This window comes from Theropithecus gelada, chromosome X (assembly GCF_003255815.1).
Source record: "Theropithecus gelada isolate Dixy chromosome X, Tgel_1.0, whole genome shotgun sequence".
Taxonomy (NCBI): Eukaryota; Metazoa; Chordata; class Mammalia; order Primates; family Cercopithecidae; genus Theropithecus; species Theropithecus gelada.
Genome location: NC_037689.1, coordinates 8020208 through 8036080, shown reverse-complemented (window position 1 = coordinate 8036080; position 15873 = coordinate 8020208). Strand labels below are relative to the sequence as shown.

At 41.8% G+C, this 15873-nt stretch overlaps 1 protein-coding gene across 1 annotated transcript; it reads left to right on the top strand.

Annotated features, from left to right (window-relative positions):
• The first annotated feature begins 244 nt into the window (after positions 1 to 244).
• On the top strand, positions 245 to 13129 carry CXHXorf67 (chromosome X CXorf67 homolog). The gene is made up of 3 exons (XM_025373288.1): positions 245 to 436; positions 786 to 945; positions 11559 to 13129. The coding sequence occupies exons 1-3, from the start codon at positions 245 to 247 to the stop codon at positions 13049 to 13051; spliced, it is 1845 nt and encodes a 614-aa protein (XP_025229073.1). The 3' UTR covers positions 13052 to 13129.
• The last annotated feature ends 2744 nt before the right edge of the window (positions 13130 to 15873 follow it).

Sequence of the window (15873 nt, the reverse complement as noted above, 5' to 3'; positions counted from 1 at the left end):
AATGTAAAAATACCTCTTGGGAGAAGGGGCTGCAAATACAGTTTACCAACATGTTACACCAGTAAAGCTGTCATTTTAAGATAAAGGGAAGGGTCTTCCGGACCCATTTTCAACAAGTGGCCAATCTTGGTAGTGCAGACAAAGAAGCAGCCCAGTAAGTTCTTAGAACCGGAAACTCCCCTCCCCGCAAACAACACCCGCGCGGCACACGCTGCAGAGCCACGACTTGGCCGCATTTATGTTCATGGCTGAGGATGCCACGGGCAGAGTAAGAAACGGAACCGCCACCCAACCGCGCAACAAAGAGCAACCCAGAGATCCCGCCTCTGCTTGCTCCCCTCCCCCACCCTTGCTGTACCTCTGCGCAGCCACCTTTGTAACCGGCGCCTGGGGCGCTCGGCGGCCTGCTGTCCAAACCGGGGTCAGGAGCCTTGCGGTAGCATAGAGCATCACCGAAAGGAAGCTGGTAGGCTAGCAAGGCCGGCCCCAAAGACCCACAGCTACACTCGCCGCTCCGAACTCGCGGGCCCGCGGCGTCTACCAATGAGATGAACCTGGGCGCGCAGCGGCTGGACCTCAGCTGCTAGGGTGCCGCCAAGGCCCTGCTGGACACCTTGTGGTACCTTGGCCTCGTGTATTATACCTGTGGCTGCCGCCGAGGCGCGGTTCAATTTGAAGTCTGGGTCCCTACAGGCCCGTGAATCCTGGATTACAACTGCAGTTTGTGCAAGAAGCAGCAGCACCTGCACTTCCACTTAGCAACCTCCGGCTTCACGCTCCTCCAGGGTGCAGAGAGCATCAAAGCATTATCACCGACCCAACACACGCCCGTGCTGCGTAGTTTCTGCAGCAGGTGTGGGGTGAAGAGTTACCACACAGCTATCTCTGACACCGGGTGTACGGCATCACCCCTCACTGCCTGGACAAGGGAACATTTTCCTAAAGGTAAAGCCCATGAACATGTAGAGGCCCCCTTACTCTCATGCTAGTCCACATTCAGCCGGAAGCAATTCAGCAAATTTGCCATTTCAGTGACGCCCTGGATCTGTCTTTCAAAGTAGTGGCTTACCCTGCAACCTCATTTCTCTGATAAGTATTTTTTAAAGCCATTGATTCAATTTGTTCAGCTTTTTCTTGCTGGAAGAAGGGGATGGGGTGACAATTTCCAGCTTCTTTACATGAAAGAGCTGAAACCAGAAGTCTTGCTTGTGACCATTTTTGCAATATACTACAATCAGTATAAGCCTATGATTTAGAAATATCATGGTAAATGCCTGAGAAACAGGAAAAAAAGTTGAAAGACGTTTTCTCAGGGAGCCAGAGCAGGAGTGGGGGCGAGTATGGATTTAGAATCAAATGATTTCTGGTTTTATTAATGGCTAGTATTATTATTCTTTAAGAACTTTTAAGATCATGTATGTATAATATTTTGAGAAAATTAAAGACTAAGTGATGCATTTTATGTAGAAATAATCTATATAAATTCTACATAGAAAAATACGTAGAAATACCAAGCTTAATTTCAAGATTAAATAAATGCTCAAAAATACATACAATTCCTAAAACAGTTATTACCACTTGTTAATGTTAGTTGTAACTGTTTGTAAATTAAAGTGCACATTTTACTCTTGATCCAAATGTTACTGTTTGAACATTAGTTGGCTTAAGTAATAATTTTTAAATTGCACTTCACAAAATTTAGAGGAAACAATGCAAGGGAAGGGACTATATTCCCATTTCCCCAATGAAGACACTAAAGCTCAAAAGATTAGGTAACTTGCTGAAAGTCATGCACTAAGTAAGTGGTGGACTGGCACAGTCTCACAAATCCATCTAATGTTACGTATCCCTCTTTCCCTCTACACATTTTTGAATAGCCATGCCTTTATCAGAAAAAATGGTGTTACTCTTCCACTAGGATTGGGAACCAAAATTACTGATAAAAATACAAGGAGAGTTGAATACAATGTTTCAATTCTTTTCAGGAATCACAAATCCCTAAGCCAATAAAAAAGTTGTTTAGAAGCTAGAAGCAAGACAGAAATCTTCCAAATTTGTTTAATGAAGGAAGTCTAAACTCTGATTCCAAAACCTGGCAAAGATAGTTCACTACACACAAAGGAAGATGTGGATCTCTCTCACTTATTAACTTATATTTAATTTTTTATTAATAAAATTTGGGTCCATAAAATTCAACTGTATATAAAAATCTGTCATATCCTGGTAGTTTCCTAGTCATGAGAGCATGATGTAATATTAGGAAATATTTTAATTAACCCTCAACAGTATATAAAAATCTGTCATATTCTGGTAGTTTCCTAGTCATGAGAGCATGGCATAATATTAAGAAATATTTTAATTAACCCATCATATCAATAGGTCAAAGGAGAAAAATCCTGTCATCTGAGGTGCTGAACAAATAATTCAATAAATTCAATCAATCTGATGCACTCTGCAATCGTTCTAAGTTCTTGTCTACTAAAATCCTCGACTACTACACATCCACAATCCCTTCTGTGAAACTCTTGGGACCAAATGGTTTAGAATTTGTCTCCCATACATACATAATATCCATGTCAAGGCCTGTAGTAATACTGTGGAATCTAATACAACGATATTTCTGTAGTGAAACATAAAAATGTTCACTCCAAGATCTAAAGATTACAAATAGCATTATGTCAGTTCAAATCAGGTTTTATGGATAAATGAGTCAGGAAAAGTATGTTTTTCAAAGCATTTTGGATGTTAGACTTGCCCATCATAAGGGATTGTGAGTCTGAGTCAGATTTCCATCAACTCTTCTTGCCTTTCATATAATTTTTTTCTTTTATCTTTTTTATCATTGAAATACAACATTTAAATATAAAATTGTGCAAATCATAAGGGACAACAAATTGATGACGTTTTACAATGTGAATACATGGATGTAACAACCAGTAAGACCAAAATATAGAACTTTACTGGCACCCCAGCAACTTATACCCCTACCTAGTCATTACCCCTGAAAGTTAAGCACTATTCTAACCTATGTTACTATAGAATTGTTTTGCCGGCTTTTTATACTTTATACAAACAGAATTATAAATTATTTACATTTTTATGCCTGGTTTCTATTGCTCAATATGAATGCGTTTGAGATCTGTATATTGTGTTGCATGTAGGGATATTTGCTTGTTTTGTTCGTAAATAGTATTCCATTGTATGAATGTACCACAACTTACTCATTCAACTGTTGATATATATTTAGATTGTTTCTAGTTTGTGACTATTTCCAATAATGCCACTGTGAACATCCTTATCATGTCTTTTGAAAAACAAGTTTATGTATCTCTGTTGGATATATACTTGTGTGGTAAGCAGGATTCTAAGGTGATCTCCAGTGACTCTTGTCTTGGTATAATCTCTTTCCATTGGGTGTAGGTGGAACCTGTAAATATGATGAGATCTTACTTTTATGATTATGTTATTTCATATGGCAAAAAGGATTTTGCAGATATAATTAAGGTCACAAATCAGTTGCCCTTAAAGTAGGTGAGGCAGACCTAATCAGGTGAGCACTTACAAGGGCCCAGATGTTTGCTGAGAGATTCGAAGCATGAGAGAGCATTTGGAGGGGGCCACATGACAAGGAACTGCAGGAGTCCTCTAGGTGACGAGTTACTGCCCCTTGTTGACAGCCAGCAAAAGAATGGAGGGGCCTCAGTACTACAGCTACAGGGCACTGAACTCAGCTGGCAACATAGCTGGGTCTGCAAGGGCTTCTTCCCCAGAGATCCAGAAAGGAACACAGGAAGTCCAAGAGCATCTCACCCTGTGAGACCTTGAGCAGGGAAACCAGTCACACGGTGCACAGACCTCTGACCTACACAACTGTGAGCTAATAAATGAGTGTTGGTGTAAGCTACTAAGACTGTAGCAATGTGTTTCACACCAATAGAAGCCACTAGAGATTTCGATACCTGGATGTGAGGTGTAGTCACTGTAAACACCGTAAAATGTGGATGTGGCCTTGGAACTGGGTAGTAAGCAAAGGCTGGAAGAATTTTGAGATGCATGACAGGGAAAGCCTAAATTGCCTTGGACAGACTGGTAGTAGATGTCAGCTGGATATCCAAACTGCTTTGGAACTCCTAACTCTTTTCTGCCTTCTATTTTCTCCCATATAAAACAGACTGTTTGTAGATGTTATCCTATGCCCGTCCCATCATTGTATGTGGTGGTGTTGGGGAAAATAGCTTGTCACTTTAGTGCTGATGGTCCACAGTTGAAGAGGGATTTTGCCCTAGGAGTTTTATTGGATAGGATCATACCCAGGAATCTCATCCGTTCATGATTCAGATGATGAAATTGAGATGAGCTTTTGGAATTGAGCTGATGCTATAACACAAAGAAATTTGGAGACTGTGGGGTGAATTGAATGTATTTTGTATGTGGGAAAGACTGGATCACTGAGGGCCAGAGGGCAATGTATTTTGTATGTGGGAAAGACTGAATCACTGCTGAGGCAGGCAGAATTCTAAGATGACCTCTAATGACCTCTGATCTTATGTGAACTTCTCTTGAATATAAGAACGGCCTGTGAATATGATGAGATACCACTCCTGTGATTATGTTACACAATATGGGGAAAGAGATTTTGCAGATGAATTATGCTCCCAAATCAGTGAACCTCAAAATAAAGAGGTTGACCTGTGTGGGCCAGACCTAAGTAAGTGAGCCCTTAAGGTGGCCTGAACCCTTCCTGGGAGATTGAAAGTGTGAGAAGGAATATGTAGAGCTCTATGTGGCAAGAAACTGCATGAGGCCTCTAGAAGCTAAAAATGGAACTGAATTCTGCCAATTACCTGAATGAGTTTGGAAATATATTCCTCCTCAGTCTCCAGACAGAAACACAGACTCACTGACCAATAGCACAGGCTGATTTCACTCTGTGAGACTTGAACAGAGTACTTGTAAACCTATGGAACTGGGAGCCTAAATAAATGGCCATTGTTTAAAGCCATTAAATTTGTGGTGATTTGTTACTCAGGGATAGAAAAGTAACATAGATGGAATTTCTGGGTTATAGAAAATGCATAAATTCAGCTTTAATAGGTACTCCCAGTCTTCCAAGGGTACTAATTTACACTCCTACCGGCAGTTAGAGTTTCAGTTCCTCTATACTCTCCCCAGCTCCTCATATTGATAGTCATTCTAGCTATTCTGGTAGATGTTTGCCAGTGTCTTCTTGTGATTTTAATTTGCATGCCTTTGATGACTTATTTTGGGCAGTCTTTGTTATATGTCAGTTTAATATCCTATTTTGTGAAGTGCCTGTTGAAATATTGTGCCAGTGTTTAACTGCATTTACTTTTATTCTTTATTTTATTCTGTACATAAAATGTTCTCTGAATGTGTGCATGCATACATGTTTATTTGTAGCTAATGTTTTCCTTTACCATTAGTGGTTCTTGTGTTTTAGATATAATTTACCCCAAGGTCATCAAGATATGCTTGTATATTATTTTTCTAGAAGCTTTATCTCCTGGAACTCATTTTTGCGTATGGCATAAGTTAGGAGCCAAAGTTATTTTTTCTATATGGCTGGATATCCAATTTGTCCGGTTCCACTTAAATGATTATCTTTCTCCCTGAGCACTGCATTGGTATCTTTGTTGTGAATGAGGTGATCATATGTGTGTGTCTGTTTGTGGACCCTTTTATTGTCTAATTGGTCTATTTATCTATCTTTATCTAAACATACATATCTTTATCTATTCCTGCATAACAAAATATTATTGTACACAAATCATACTATCTTAATTATTATGGCTTTTCTGACTGTGAAAATTCTTCAAATTTCTTCTTCTGGATGGCTTTGGCTATTCTTAGATCTTTGATATCCATACATATTTTAGAATCAGTTTGCTGATTTACATTTTCAAACAATCTGTTGAGATTTTGATTTGCATTGCATTGAATACATAGACTATTTGGATGAGAATTTTCTCTGATTTAATTTTCATAATCTACAAACATGACATATCTCTGATTAATGTAGGGCTTCTTTATTTAAGAAATGTCATGTTGATTTCTGGACAAAGGTCTTATGAATTTTTTATTAGATTTGTTCCTAGTTATTTGATATTTTCTGATGCTATAGGAAATGGAAATTTTAAAATTTTCTCTTTATAATTTTTACTGCTAATATGTGGAAATACAATTCCATTGTGTAATACTGACCTTATGTCCAGTGAGTATACCAAATTCATTTATTCTAACATTTGATATATATTCTTTAATTTTTTAATGTAAAAAACATGTTGTGCCTTTTATTTTTTGAAGAGCTGAGAAACCTTTCCCCCAAAACCCTAAAACACAAGCATCCATATCTTATTGACTGCAACTGGGAAATGCCTATTCCCAAACCAGTCACCGGAGTGGTAGTGAAATTACTACGACCTGGTTAGTCCACACTACTATTTATATATCAGCTACACTGTGTTATAAATCAGTTTTTCTTTATTTTAACCACATATGTAAATATTTAGACATTAATGATTTTATTATAAGTTTGAACATCTCTGTTGGATTGATAATTGTGGAATATTCCTCCATCTAAATGAGCTGAAATTACAGATCTTAAATTTTATAAATTCTTAGCAATCAGGCCAGGCATGGTGGCTCAAGCCTGTAATCCCAGCACTTTGGGAGGCCGAGGCGGACAGATCACTTGAGCTCAGGCGTTCAAGATCAGCCTGGCCAACATGGTGAAACCCCATCTTTACCAAAAATACAAAAATTTAGCTGGGCATGGTCACATACACCTGTAATTCCAACTACTCGGGTGGCTGAGGCAGGAGAGTCACTTGAGCGGGGAGACTGCAGTAAGCCAAGATCACACCACTGCACTCTGGCCTAGACTTGGTCTCATAAAAAAAAAAAAAAAAGAAAAAAAAGAAAAAATCACACCTGTAATCTCAGCACTGGCAGAGGCAGGTGATCACTTGAGGTCAGGAGTTCCAGATAAGCCTGGCCAACATGGTGAAACCCTGTCTCTACTAAAATTACAAAATTTAGCTGGGTATGGTGGTACACACCTGTAATCCCAGCTACTCGGGAGACTGAGGCAGGAGAATCACTTGAACCCAGGAGGCGGAGGTTGCAGTGAGCCGAGATCGCACCACTGCACTCCAGCCTGGGCAACACAGCGAGACTGTCTCAAAAAACAAACAAACAGTAAATTATTAAGCAATGGGTAGTATGCTTAATATGTGAAAAATATTTGTGGCTTATTCAGGAATAACGAATTTTTTAAATGGCTTAGTTTATTTCAAAAATATACTGTTGATTATAAAATACAAAAATATCAGAATATTTAATATGTACATATATCAGACTTTTAAAAATAGTTGTCAATCACTGGTAAAATTGCTTGTGATTCAAATTATCGTAAACTTTTCTAAATTATCTAAATTCCGTACTGCAAGGTTTGCCGGACTTCGCACAACTGGCATTTTGGACCAGGTAATTCTATGTTGTTGGAGGCTCTCCTGTGCATTGAAGGAGTAGAGCAGGAAACTCGATGCCTATATACTAAACGCTGGTAGAACTCCTCCTCCCCAATTATGGCACTCTTCAGACATTTTAAAATTTCCCCTGTGGGGCAAAATGCCCCTAGCTGAGAACAACAACTGTACTATGGTGAACAAAATTTTAATAACTAGGTAGATATAAAAATAAAGAGATATAAATATAGATCAGTAGATACAGTACATCATGGTTTTTTTAAATATCGTAGCCATTTTCCTATTGTATTAAAAATTTTTCAATCCCAGCACTTTGGGAGGCCGAGGCGGGCGGATCACGAGGTCAGGAGATCGAGACCATCCTGGCTAACACGGTGAAACCCCGTCTCTACTAAAAATACAAAAAATTAGCCGGACGTGGTGGTGTGCGCCTGCAGTCCCAGCTACTCGGAGGCTGAGGCAGGAGAATGGCGTGAACCCAGGAGGCGGAGCTTGCAGTGAGCCGAGATCGCGCCACTGCACTCCAGCCTGGGTGAGAGAGCGAGACTCCGTCTCAAAAAAAAAAAAAAAATTTCAAAAACATCCTGTAACATCCTATATAAGTTTATTCTATAGGCATCTAGCATTCTCCTGGAAATTGAGGTTGTTTCAGATTTTTAAAAATAATTGATACTATAATAATCACCTTTGAGCATATAACACTGTGAAGATATAAGAGTATTTTTTTTTTAGAATTCATGCCTGGAGAGGAATTATGCATTTCATATAAGACTTTTTATATGTATCATCATATCATCAAATTTTCATCTTGGAAGGTGCTATGAATTTATAATTTTATCCAGTAGTATATATGAGAGCTTGTTTTCTTACAATAGCTTAAAACCTGATTAAACATAATTCTTTTCAGAAATACAGTAGCTATATTTGCTTAGTACAAGAGTGATATATGCTCACTGAAACCATTCAGAAGATGAAGTATGAAAAGAATGAAAAACCACCCTTTCAGATTTTTTTAATGAGCACATAGATACATATATACTTTTAAATGGAACAGAGGCAAAGAGAAAGGAGAGGATATTGAAGGCAACAATGGAGTTAAAAAGAGGGGCTTCTTTAAAGTTTGAGATCTTCGAGGATAGCAAAACAGTAAGTAGAAGACATATGTATTCCTTTAAAGAGAGCGAGGATAGATAGGAGCATTTTAATTATTACTAAGTCAGGGACCATGACTAAGGCCCACGGAGATTCAAGAAAGGAGGAAAACTCTCAGAGAATAGACTGAAATGACTCCCAAGAGGAAAAGTGGATCCATAAAACTGGTGAAAGTTGACCTACAGAACAAAGAGAATAGCTATAAGTGGGGTTTATACCCCAAAATTTCAACTATACAGGGAATAGTAGTTAACATGGTCATAACAGAATCACTGATTCCCACCATCTTCCTGATCTTTTCAATGGAGCAAGTTTTCCCTGTTTCGGTAAGTGGCACCACCATCCATAAAAATATAGGATTCATCATTTACTGCTGTTCTTCCCTCATGATCTCACAGCCGTTCAAGTTTCCAGCTGAAGTCCCAGACATCAAGGAACACAGACAATCCATCCCCACTATGTACTGTCTGAATTCTAGCTCTACAAAATCCATGGAAATGTTAAAATGGATGTTGTTTCATGACACTAAATTGTGGAATAATGATGAGCAGACACATTCTGTTCATTTTTCTTCTTCATTTATGTCCATCCTGTATTTTATCAATATTTTGTTTTCCACATTCCATTCTTATTGAATTCCTATTCCATCCTTCATAAACCATATTCTGTATTTCATTCTAAATTTCATTCTATTCCGGTATTTAAAAATCTATACTGCATATTTCATAGTCCATTTATTTCAGGCCATTGCACATTTTGTTCCATTCTATATTCCTTCCAATTTTGATTTCCTTTTATTTTCTTTAATATTTTATTTCATACTGTATTGCACTCATTCCTTTTCTCATATATTTTTCTTTTATTCCATATGACATTAGATATTTGTTTTCATTTTCCGTTCCATTTCATTTTCCCATTAAATTCCATTAAATTTCCAATATTCCATTTCACATCCTGTTCAAACCTGTATTCTACTCCCCATTTTATTCAAGTTTCCATTGCAGTCTCCATTTCATCCCATTCTGCATACCATTTCAAATCCATTTTCCATACTATATTATTTAATACTCCAAATAGCATTCCATTCTATTTTTGAGTTGCATTTCAGCCCAATTGTTCACCAATTCCATTAAATATCCGATTTTATTCTGCTCAAAATATTATAACAGCGACATTCAGGAGACTAGTTTGTCAATATTTTTAATCAAACAATTACAAATGTGGCTGGGCACAGTGGCTTACGCCTGTAATCCCAGCACTTTGGGAGGCTGAGGCGGGTGGATCACCTGAGGTCAGGAGTTTGAGACCAGCCTGGCCGACATGGTGAAACCCTGCCTCTACTAAAAATACAAAAAATTAGCTGGGCATGGTGGTATGCACCTGTAGTCCCAGCTATTCAGGAGGCTGAGGCAGGAGAATCGCTTGAACCCGGGAGGCAGAAGTTGCAGTGGGCCGAGATCATGCCACTGCACTCGAGCCTGGGCGACAGAGCCAGACCCCACCTCAAAAATAAATTAATTAATTAAAATAATTACAAATGTTCATAGACTTGTACCAAGAATTTCTCTTCTGGGAATTTATCCACAATGACACATTTAAGGATATGAACAATTTTTAATGAGAAGGATGTGTCTCACAATGATGTAAAATGTTGGAAACAGCATAAATGGTGGCCAATATGGGAATGTTTGAAAATGTAAGCTTCTTCTATAAACGGAGTATTTTGTAATTTAAAGTGGCCTTGTAGAAATTTGTTTACTGACATAGAAAGTGTGCTTTTTGGAACCCAAAGCAGGTTACAACGCAGTATCTATGGAGAAACTATTCCATTTCATAAAATAAAAAAGTTTAAAAACTATGAAATATGTATGAATGGCCTTTCTATCAATGTCTAAGTAAAAATTTCCAGCACTTGCCCATTGGGCATGTGAGGATTTAGGTGTAGTTTCCTTACATTTGCTTTTCTGTTTTGAGTACTGAACATGACACCTTTTGTAATAAATAATGACTAAAAATGAGTGGCCAAATATTAAACTTCAAGTCTGTACATTACAGCATATTTATATTAATAGGAGCTAGAGACCACGCTAAATAAATTAATATATGTTCATCAGCGGATTACTATGCAGCCCATACAAATATTTAAGGACGGTGTCACCCTTAAGCAATCCCAAACTGTGCCTTGGGGGAAAAGGCAGGGAGAAGCATCTGACTGGAAAGTTCTAAATCCCCCTCTGGTGTGTGGGACCTGAGGGAAGCAGCAGTGCTGAACATCCAGAGCCAAGACGGTGTGGGCCCCATCCCTCTTCTCGCCTTCAGGCCTCTGTGCAACCCTAAAACCCACCAGACCCCACATGGGGTCATCTAGATGCCTGGAGGAGTTCCAGGGTGGTCCCCTCAGGCATCGTGCCTGGGTTCATTGTCCTGACCGGGTGCAAGGAGGGACACCTGGCTAGGAGATGTAACCTGCCGGCCAGTGTGGCATTTCTTTCAAATGACCACTTAAGCCTCAGCCACGATTTGGGGTGACTCAAATCCTTTATGTAGAACACACACACTCAAATCGTTCACATAGAACACACACACATGTCTTAGGGGTGGACACACACAAACAGGTGTCTTAGGGGCCCCGTGTGAGGAGAGGAGATTCACACTATTGACCCAGTGGCCAGGCTTGACCCCAGAGGGCTGGAGCACACACTGCCGGTTGACGACAGGCGCCTGGGTGTGGGTTGCACGGTTCCGGATTGGACGGCTCCCGGGAAGAGAGGCGTCATCTGACGTCCAGCTCGCCAATCAGAGTCGAGGACTTGCCGAGCTCCGCCCACCCTCTTGCTCTACCAGCTCGCGCTCTCCTCAGGCAGCAGTAGCAGCTGCGCTCCTCGCTCTCTGCGGCAGAACCTGGCGTTACGGCCACCCAGTCAGACATGGAGAAGGAACAGAAGCACCAGCAGGACAAGGTGCAGGGAGAGCTTAACAACAAAGCCGCCCTTGCCTCCGGGGATGCCTGCGGGACCGAGAATCAAGATCCTGCTGCTTCCGTCCCCACAGTCTCCAGCCAAGCATCTCCCTCGGGCGGCGCCGCTCTGAGCAGCAGCACAGCCGGTTCTTCAGCTGCAGCCGCCACCTCCGCCGCCATTTTCATCACCGATGAGGCCTCGGGGCTGCCAATCATAGCTGCTGTGCAGAGGGAGAGGCATTCTGACCTCCGGGACTGTCTCAGTCCTCACGAAGTCTTTGGGTGTGTGATGCCTGAGGGGGGCAGCCAGGCCGCTGTGGGACCCCAGAAGGCCACTGGCCACGCCGACGAGCACCTGGCCCAGACCAAGAACCCCCGGAACAGCCGTCGTAGGAAGCAGCCCCGCCGCAACCAGGCTGCTCCGGCTCAGAAGGCCCCAGGGCGGCGTCTGTTTCCTGGGCCTTTGCCGCCATCTTCTCCAGGGTTCCGGCCCAGCAGCCATCCCCGTTCCGGGGCTTCTACGTCGAGTCAGGCAACCCACCCAGGCCCTGCACTCCTAAGCCACGCATCTGAGGCAAGGCCTGCTAGCCAAAGCCGCATCACCCTGGCAGCTTCTGCTCTCCGCAGACGTGCATCTGGTCCAGGCCCTGTCATCCGACGCTGCACCGCCCAGCTAGGCCCTGCTTTTCCACGCCGCGCCACTCATCTAGACGCTGCTCGCCTAAGCCCTGAATCTGCGCCAGGCCCTGCTCGCCGAGGCCGTGCATCTGCGCCAGGCTCTGCCCGTCGAGACCGTGCATCTGCGCCAGGCCCTGCCCGCCGAGGCCGCGATTCTGCGCCAGGCCCTGTCCGCCGAGGCCACACATCTGCGCCAGGCCCTGCCCTTCGCGGCCGCACAGCAAGGTCAGATCCCGCTCATCGCAGCACCAGCACGACGCCAGGCACTGGTCTCCCGAGCCGTTCCACCCAGCGAAGTTCAGCCCTTCTCAGCCGCCGCTCTCTGTCTGGGCCAGCTGATGAGAATCCTTCCTGTGGGGCTGGCTTACGAAGGCTTGCCTTTCAGAGCAGATCAGGCTCTCCTGATCCTGAGGTCCCAAGCCGTGCTTCCCCGCCTGTTTGGCATGCAGTCCGTATGCGTGCCTCCTCACCCTCACCCCCTGGGAGGTTCTTCCTTCCCATCCCTCAGCAGTGGGATGAGAGCTCCTCCTCCTATGCTTCCAACTCCTCCTCCTGCTCCCCGAGTAGGTCTCCTGGCCTAAGCCCCTCTTCCCCTTCCCCTGAGTTTCTGGGCCTGAGATCTATCTCCACTCCTAGCCCTGATAGCCTTAGGCGTGCCTTGATGCCTGAGTTTTATGCTCTGAGCCCTGTCCCTCCAGAAGAGCAGGCAGAAATAGAGAGCACAGCTCACCCTGCAACACCGCCTGAGCCGTGACCCTCTATGAGCATCCTGTAAGACCCACAGAAGGTGTCAACATCTACCCACTTTGTGAATGGGCTGCTTGCCCTGTAGTTACCTGCGAGGTCTCCCAAAGTTCCAGCCATTAACCAACATTCTGAGTAGTTTTGAAGCCTCTCCTCCCCATGGTTCCACCACCTAGCACTTACCTGCTTTTGGCCCTTGATTCTAGGCCACCCTCTTCTTCAAAAGTTTGCCTTAGCCCTTGAGCTGAGATTTCTGTTTTCCAAGTTGCTTTTCTGTTATGAAATGTTTTAATTAGTAAAATAAGTTGGTTGTTTTGTTTTTAAAATGTAGAGGTGTGTTTTTTTTTTATTGCGGTTCGAAAAATAGTTAATCCTATATCATATTTGGAGGGTTAAAGAAAATTAACATACTACCTGACTCTTTGGACGAGATAAGAAATAAAATACTGTCCTAGCAATAATTTATTCCCACTGGCCGAAATGGAGTTCTGTGCAGGAAGTTCCCACTTAGGTTCCATATACCCTTCTAGCAGAGGTGATTTGCAACTTGGGCAAGAAAAGGGGGCAGGGTTTAACCCAGGTGGCTGGAGAAAAGGAGGGGTGATGGAGACATCCAGGGTCAGGAAAGGAGAGGGCATGATGAAGTTTGGGGTGAGAGGGAGGGGGACGATAACCTAGATGGGAGTAGGGAAGCTGGGAGGAAGATCCAGAATCAGAATGGAGAACAGCAGGAGTCAGAAGCTTGAGAGGGGAACATCTCAGATTCTAAAGGATAAAAAAATGTTTATGTGTGGGGAACGGGCTCCTGAGGTCTTTGGGGGTGGGAAGAATGTGGGAGGGTGATTCAGGGCTAATAATTCATGGGAAAATGGTCAGCCATTCAGTGAAAATGCCTGTTAATCAATACTGTAACAAAAATAATTGTAACTGAGTTTGAGCAGATACGTGAGGGTGTGTGTTTGTGTGTGTGTGTGTGTGTGTAGACATTTGGAGAGAACTACATGGGCATATGCCATGCTGTGAACAAGGTGTATATCTGTTTTTTTTAATAACCGGTGATACGGTCTTCTATAGTCGACAAGTTCCACATTGACCACATAACTATTTTTGTAAATTAAACTCGGCTGTTTTTCAAAAAATTTAAGCTGTAGAAACATAATAGGAGAGACCACATTAAAAGAACAGGGTGAAAAAATATAAAGCAAACCAGCAAAAGAAACTCCCTTTCCGTCCTTTCTCATATTTCTCCTCTCCTTTGCTATTCTGTTATGTGAACAGTACAGGCATAGACCTGACCAAAAAGGGCCCTAGTCACAATTTGGAGGGTCCTGTTCAGGCCCTGCCCATACTTTATTCACACCACAAAGCTAAGAGTCCACAGGGACAAGTGGGACCTATGCGCCCACCAGGTCCCAACATCCTGCCACTTTTATAGGAAGTGTTTCAGGTACCCTCATTCTTCAAGGCTGTTTCTAGGGCCCGCAAGGCCCTATTCTCAGGGTCCTTCCTAAGGAAAGAACACATATTTTAAAAGCTCTGACTTTGTTGTATTTCTTTTTCTCGAGTAATTCTAGATATCCAAAGACTAAGACAAAAAGCAGACAGTTTCAATGCAGCAAGTCACAACCTCCCAGTATTGGCGGGCCTACATTTATTCCCATTTCACAGATGTGGAAATTGAGGCTCAGAGCAATTTTGTGATTTTCAAAATCTCATACCTAATAGAGTTTGGCTTCAGAGTCAGAATTCCTGGGTTTGAATTCTGGTGTTCCTTTTGAATCACTGTGTGACCCAGTGCAAGTTAGTTAACCTGGGATCCAAAGCTTCTGCATTTGTCAATTGGGCATAGTAAGAGTGCACGCCTCCAAGATTATTGTAAGGATTAAAATGGATGGTGCATATTAAGTGCTTCCAACAGTGTCTTGCACATCATAAGTGCCCAGTAGAGATGGTTCTTATTCTGATTAGGATTATGATCATGTGTCCAGATATTTCTGACAGCCCCTTAACATTTTACTAGTCTTTCCTAAACACCAATACTTTCAAAATCAAACTGGCTGTTTCAGAAATGGGAAGGGACATTCTTTATTGTACTTAGTACTTCAAAATATGAAGGCATTTCCACAAGCTATTGAGCAACATTTTCACCAATACCAGAGACCACTGTGCAAAAATGTAAAAAAAAAAAAAAAAAAAAAAAAAGGATTGAGCCTCGGAGGTACAAACTCTAGGAATTTAACAAATGTATACTTGCAGCAGTTACATGAATGCTTCTGAGAACAGCAGTTTTCCTCCCAGCATTATTTGTATCTTAACTTGTTTAAAATATTCATTTTAACGAATGAATGGAATACATCAAGGATTAACATTGACTGCAAGTTGCCTTTATACAATACCTGGCATGCATGATATAACAGGTAAAACTCATAGTATGCTTGTGTGTGTTAAGTACTGTTTTAACGTTTATACATACACTAACTCATTTAATTCACAGAACAACCTTAGGAAGTAGATGTTCATATTGAGCCCATTTTATAGATGAAGACATTGAGGAACAGAGGTTACATAAAATATAATATGAAGGAAAGACACATTGAACTGTGGACTCTGTCATGGCCCTCTTGCGAGGTTATTAACTTCTTTTGTGAAGTAAATTGCATGATATGCCCCTGCACAGGGTACTACTGTTTTGCCAAGTGTGAAGGTAATGGTTTGGGCATATTCATCTGCTATTTATTATGAGAAATGGTGTTGGTTTTGTATTGTGTAAATTTACTCTATCAACCTAAACTTCATATGGAAGGTGAAAAATTCTAGCCCAACCACATTAAC